Source organism: Plasmodium falciparum (assembly GCF_000002765.6).
Source record: "Plasmodium falciparum 3D7 genome assembly, chromosome: 5".
Taxonomy (NCBI): domain Eukaryota; phylum Apicomplexa; class Aconoidasida; order Haemosporida; family Plasmodiidae; genus Plasmodium; species Plasmodium falciparum.
The window spans coordinates 685,001-692,500 of NC_004326.2; the positions used below are offsets into that span (position 1 = coordinate 685,001).

Genomic DNA, 7,500 nt, shown 5'->3' on the forward strand with positions numbered 1-7,500 from the left:
ACTTTTAAGTATTAAAAATGAATACATAAGAGTATTAAATTTATTTAAAAAAACATATGGAATATGTTTATTAATACTTTTTGGATTATTACCTATATTAATGACAAAATTTGCTTTTGCTCCTGTGGTTGTAGATATGTTCAAATTAACTCCTTCACACACATCATATCTAATGACTTATGCAGGTATAATAACTATTATTGCTGAAGGGATACTTGCTCCTTATTTAAGTTCTTTACTAGGGGATATGATTTGTTGTAAATATTCGATACCACTAACATTAACAGGATTTTTATTATTATCATTATGTGGCGCTAACGAATCACTTGTTCTTATATTTATGTCTATACCATTATGTGGAGGTGCTTTATTATATATATGTGGAACTAGCCAAATGACAAAACGAGTGGAAGAATCAGAATTGGGTTCGATTATTGGTTTAAATACATCTCTTTTTTATGCCGTTACAATAATAGCTCCATATATTGCCTTTAAATCATATATAGCCTTGGGATTGGGATTATATTGGTAAAACAAAAAAATATATAAATATATAAATATAAATATAAATATAAATACTTATATATGTACATAGTGTATGTAACCCTAACACATGTCATTATTGTATGAAACGCGATATGTATATATATATTTACTTTTATATTTACATTTATATTTACATTTATATTTACATTTACATTTATATTTATGTATGCTTCGTTTTAGGCTCCTATGTGCCTTTATTTGTTTTGTTGTTACTTTCTACATTTTCGTACTTGATAAATCTACCCTTAAAATTTTTAAAGACGATAAGGACAGCATAGAAACAATGTTTTCCAGTATTAAGTCGATTTTATAAACATATAATACAAAATAATTTGTGTTTATTATATATATAGATATATATATATATATATATATATATATATTGATACCCTTGTTAAATGTTTATGAATACATAAATCATTGAATTTATATATATGATTGACCTATACAATGCAATATGATTTTATTGCATTTGTATACTTATTTTTATTTTTATAATTTTGTTCAATATATTATATTATAATATAATTTTTTTTTTTTTTTTTTTTTTTTTTCTTTTTTTGTAAAAATATTATAAAAATAAATTGTTTTGTTTTTATGTTTAAAGAATAAATAAAGTACCAAAAAAAAAAAAAAAAAAAAAAAAAAAAAAAAAAAAAGAAAAGAAAAGAAAAGAAAAGAAAATAAAAGAAAATAAAAGAAAAATCATTAAATTTGTATAAAAAATTATGAATATATGTATATAATACATAATGGAACTAAAAAAATTAAAAAATAAAAAATAAAAATATATAAGTAGTGATGGATAGACATATAATTATATACATAGGTGAACTAGCCATTTAATTTAAATTTTAAATTATATAGTAATAAAATTAAAAAAAATATATATTCTTTTAAACAGTACACACACACATATATATATATATATATATATATATATATATATATATACAAATATATATACATATATATGAATATTTTGGTGTGCTATTTTAACATATACAATGGAACAATCAAATGAATGGATTTATCCTGACCACATATATGTATAACCCTTTTTATATTACATATTAAATAAATACAAATGATTATTTTTTAAAAAAATCCATTCACATTTAATTCTTTTTCACATTTAATTCTTTTTCACATTTAATTCTTTTTCACATTTAATTCTTTTTCTCATTTCATTCTTTTTCACATTTAATTTTTTTTCACATTTAATTTTTTTTTACATTACATTTTTTTTTTTTTTTTTCATATTTAATTTTCGTACGCTTCGATTATATCGTTTGGCTCAAAATCCAAAAAATTATCAAAACCTATACCACATTCATCAGCTTCCGTTACTTGTGTTTTTTCTTCCTTAACAATTTTAATAGAAATGATTTTTCCCATATAAATAACTTTATCATTTCTTAAAATACGAATATTACTATTTATAGAGATAGTACCTTTTTTAACAATACACCCTGCAACCTTTCCAAGTTTCGATATATTAAAAACTTTTAAAATTTGTGCTGTTCCTTTTAATTCACCCATTGGTTTTTTACTTAATTTCTTTTCCATTTCTTTTTCCACATTTTCTATAAGTTCATATAAGACATTTGAATATATAATAGGATAATTATTATGATTTTTTGAACCTTTTGAATTTTTTGAACCTTTAATATCATTTGATAATTTAACACCAAAAGCTATTATTGTAGCATTAAAACTTGTAGCATATTTTATATCACTTGATGTTACATTACCTATATCAGCATATATAATTTTGTTTTTTATTTTACATATACTATCTTCTTTTTGTAATTTAAGCATACAATTTTTCAAAACTTCTATACTTCCTTGTTTATCACATTTAATAATATAATTTGAGTATATTGTTTTTATTTCATTTTTTCCTATATGTGTTGAAGGATCCATATTAATCACATTTTCGTTTGTATTATTCAAATGTATTTTTAAAAAATCATCCTTTTGAAATGATTTATTATTTGTATACATTTTCGTTTCTTTTATTTTATCATAATCATTTGACATATTATCATCACTTGTAATATTGTCATTATTTGTTCTATTACCATCCCTTGTCATATTATCATCACTTGTCATATTATCATCCCTTGTCATATTATCATCCCTTGTCATATTACCATCAATGTCATTTTTTAAATTATTTTCTCCCAGTATACCTGAAGAACCTCCAATTTTATTTTCTCTGGATATTATAAAATCTTTATACCTGTTCATATTTGTCTGATCATAAGTAAAATTATTAATTTCCATTGTTAACATTTTATTCTTATTATGTTCCGCAATTTCTTTGGCTAGGGCTTCATTTTCAACAACATAAAATTTGTCACCTGCTACAGGAACAGAATTTTTGTTGTATCCAATAATTTTAATAGGATCCGATGGATATGCACTTTTAATATTTTTATTTAAATGATCTTTTAATATCTTCACTTTTCCATATGATGACCCAGTATAAAAATGATCATTTATATTTAATACACCATTTTGTAACAAATTTATAGAAACAATTCCATTTTTATCTATATAAGAATCTAAAACAACACCTTGAGCCTGTTCATGTTTCTTATCAGGATTGGTTTGTAGATTAAGAAATTCAGATTCTAAATATATGGCATCTAATAATTTATCTATACTTTCTTCTTTATAAATAGAACATTCAACTACTTGTATTTCCCCTCCATTTAATTCTGTTGTTATATCATGATATAACAAATCATTAATTATTCTATCTACATCAACATTAGGAATATCTACTTTAGTTATTGCAATAATAATTTTAATATTAAATTCTTTTATTAATTTTATACATTCCACAGTCTGTTCTTGTATTCCTTCATCTCCTGATATAACAAGAATACTTAAATCTGATATTTTAACACCTCTACTTCTCATAGGCATAAATGCTTCATGTCCTGGGGTATCGACAAGAGTAAATGTAAAATTATTCCTTACGGTTGCTTTAAACGCTCTTATATTTTGTGTTATAAGTCCATACTCCTTTTTTTGTTCATTGGTTTTACATATATAATCAAATAAAGACGTTTTTCCATGATTAATATGTCCTATAAATGTAACTACCACATTTCGTTTTTTATCGTCTAGGGTGGTCTTTGATTTTTGAATACTATCACTTTTTAATGTTAAATTGGTATCTTTATTTTTTTTTCTACTTTTCCCTTTTTTTTTTTTTTTTTCTTTACTTTTTTCCATCGAATCTTTTTCATCGAGCGATTCATTTTGGTCACCCCCCGGTGCGTCTCGCGATTCATCGGTTTGACAACTTGTCGATTTGTTAAGTGTTATACTGTTATTAATATTTTGCACATCCATATCTTGAATATTAATATCTTGTACATTAATATTTTGCACATCCATATCTTGTACATTAATATCTTGTACATCCATATCTTGTACATCCATATCTTGTACATTAATATGTTGTACATTAATATCTTTTTCTTCAATAAATTGAACGTCCATGTGCTTCTCCTCCTTAGTATCTTTTTGCTCTTGCATAACCATTTCATCATTTTTAATCTTTGCTTCCACCTTAATAACTCGTTCCTGTTCACCTTCCTTCAATCTGTCCTGTGTCACATTTTTAAAAACTTTTTCTTGACAATCCTTAGTTGTCCCATTCACTTTTGTAACCACATTATCATCTCTCTGTTCTACATTACAGTCTATTTTGAAATGTTGACATATTCGTTTTATCTGTTCTGAATTAATTTTATAACTTGAATTATATTCTTTATTTTCGTGGATGATAAAATATTTTTTTATAGATGCCAATGGTATTTTAATTGTTTTAGATAACATAGATAAAGAAATAGTGTTAGGAAGGTCATAAATATTTTTAATGATTTTTTTGAATTTATTATTAAAAGGTAATTCTTTATTTTTTTTTAAATAATACGATTTATTCATTTTATGATTATTTTCTTTATCATATGTAATTTTATATTTTTTATTTTTTTCATAAAAGGTGTGAACATTTTCTTGGACATGGTCATTAAATAAATATTCATCTTCTGTATGAAACTTATTAAAAGGAGAATGATTCATATTATTTTGTATATCATATAGATTCTTCTTTTTCTTCTTATTATTAATGTGATGATTATTTATATCTGAATCTATTATATTGTCATTTTTATTATTATCAATAGAATAGATATAATCACCTTTATATTGTATATTATTAATATCTTCATTTTCTTTTAAAACATTCAAATAATTCAAAATTTTCTTAAATGTTTTAGATCCTCTTGGTATTGTCAATATATAATTTGATTTATAATCATTTTGTGGAGTTCCTAATATTTCAACATCTATTATATCCCATATATTAAATATTTTTGTAAATTGTAATTTATATATAAAATCCATTTGTAAATTATCACTGTTATATAATTGTGATGTACTATAATCATTATTTGGATTATTATAATTTTGATTATCATAATTTTGATTATCATAATTTGGATGATCATAATTTGGATTATTATAATTTTGATTATCATAATTTTGATTATCATAATTTGGATTATCATTATTTGGATTATCATAATTTTGATTATCATTATTTTTCTTTTCTTTATCATTCATACAAAACAATTTTGATTTATGTAAATATCCAGTGCTTCCATTTTTTAAAACTTTAATAAAACAGTAGGAATCACATACTTTTGTTATTAATCCCTTTGAATATTCTCCTTTACTTAATTTTATATTTTCATTATATTTTATAATATTTCCTAGATAAAATATATTCTTCTTTGTATTAATACCAAGTATTTTCACATGAACCGGTTGATCTTTTTCAAAAAAATCATTCATATCTTCAATGTCATCACCTAAATTTGCTTTGTTTTTAAATAACAAACCATATTTATTAATATTTTTTAATTTAATACACGCAGCATTTTTATTAACACTATAAACATAACCTTCAAAAGTTTTACCTATATATGTTTCATCTAATGTAGATGCATTTTTGTCATATTCATTAGAATTTGTATTTATATTATTATATGACATTTGGTCATTTTTTATATATCTTCTTGTTATATTATTATTTTCTTCTTTTCTTTTTTCATCATTATCATTTTTATTTGAAGAATTCTCTTCTTTATTATGTGTATCTTCATAAGGTTCTTCATTAATTTCATTTAATTTGTTATTAATATTGTGTTTTACATCTATATTATTGTTTATTTTATTTTTGCCTTCAGGAATTATATGGTCTATATGTTTGTCATTATAAGAATTATTACTCTTTTTACTATTTAAGGAATTGTTATTATTTTTACTATTTAAGGAATTGTTATTATTTTTACTATTTAAGGTATTATCATTTTTTTTACTATTTAAGGTATTATCATTTTTTTTACTATTTAAGGTATTATCATTTTTTTTACTATTTAAGGAATTATCATTTTTATTATTAGAAGAATCACTTAGATTTGTATTAATGCTACTTACACTTTTATTATTTGGATTCATAATATTTTCATTACTTGTTATATTTTTTTTTCTTCTTCCTTTTACTTTTACACTTGAATCATGCTTATTTATTGTTTCTGAAGTAACAGATTCTTCTTCATTACATTTCAGTGTGTTTATTTTGTCATCTTTAAAAAGGGTATACATTTTTATTTTTTCTCTTACTTTTCCAACTTCATAATATTTCTTTTTTGGTTTGTATATTGTATTATCTGTTTGTATATTATGAAAATTTAATTTGTTCCTTGAGCATATTCTATTATATTCATTTTTATTATTAAAATACAAATTACGACAAAAATTTATTTTATATTTTAATTGTTTATTATAATTACCACATGGTATTATTTTATCATTGTAGTGACTGTTACTAGAATCATACGATATATTATTTTTTCTGTTTTTCTGTTTATATATATATTCTGAAATAAAGGGGATAAAACATCTATTAACACTTTTTATATGATTAGAAGAATGACATACATATTCTTGTAAAATTATAATATACAATATTAAGAATAAGGTTTTATACAAACGCCATATTAGAAACATCCCTTTGTATATATATATAAATATATATATATATATATATATATATATATATATATATATATATATATATATATATATATATGTATGTATAATTATATAAAACTAAAAAAAAGAAAAATAAATACACATCATAAATTTATACACATCATAAATTTATTCACATCATAAATTTATACACATCATAAATTTATTCACATCATAAATATATACACATCATAAATTTATACACATCATAAATTTATACACATCATAAATTTATACACATCATAAATTTATTCACATCATAAATTTATTCACATCATAAATTTATTCACATCATAAATTTATTCACATCATAAATTTATACACATCATAAATTTATTCACATCATAAATTTATTCACATCATAAATTTATTCACATCATAAATTTATACACATCATAAATTTATTCACATCATAAACTTATTCACATCTCTTTTTTGTTTCTTTGTTTTTTTTTGTCCTCATTTTTTTTTTTTTTTTCCCATGATTTCTGTATGATACATATTATCTTTTTAATGTGTTCACATATATATATTTATATTTATATTCATGGATATTTTCTGGTACGCCTAGAAATATATAACATATACTATTATATAAACTTTAAATTGGTTTATTGTTTTAAGATAACGTACAATATCAATATTCTATATGTCATGTGTTACATATTACGTGTAATATGTTATGCGTTGTGTATACATTTTTAAAATTTTTATTTTTCCTTAAAAAATAATAGTAAAATTATGTATATATTAATTTAATATATATATATATATATATATATATATATATATAAGATTTACAGAAACAAATATATTTCCCCTATATAAAAATAA

At 21.4% G+C, this 7,500-nt stretch overlaps 2 protein-coding genes across 2 annotated transcripts in view; one reads left to right on the forward strand and one right to left on the reverse strand.

Annotated features, from left to right (window-relative positions):
• The window catches only part of PF3D7_0516500 (major facilitator superfamily domain-containing protein, putative), a gene marked incomplete at both ends in the record, with an annotated part of 2,152 nt that extends 1,293 nt beyond the window's left edge, over window positions 1-859 (forward strand). The window contains 2 exons of the mRNA XM_002808646.1: window positions 1-528; window positions 727-859. The exon at window positions 1-528 is cut by the window's left edge and continues 332 nt beyond it. Of these exons, the coding sequence (XP_002808692.1) occupies window positions 1-528; window positions 727-859 (661 nt within the window). The remainder of the gene's footprint in view (window positions 529-726) is intronic.
• A 950-nt stretch (window positions 860-1,809) lies between these two features.
• Window positions 1,810-6,642, reverse strand: PF3D7_0516600 (sporozoite surface antigen MB2; the record flags this gene model as incomplete). The annotated part of the gene is made up of 1 exon (XM_001351687.3): window positions 1,810-6,642. One exon carries the CDS (start codon window positions 6,640-6,642, stop codon window positions 1,810-1,812), a length of 4,833 nt encoding a protein of 1,610 aa, XP_001351723.1.
• Between the last annotated feature and the right edge of the window lie 858 nt (window positions 6,643-7,500).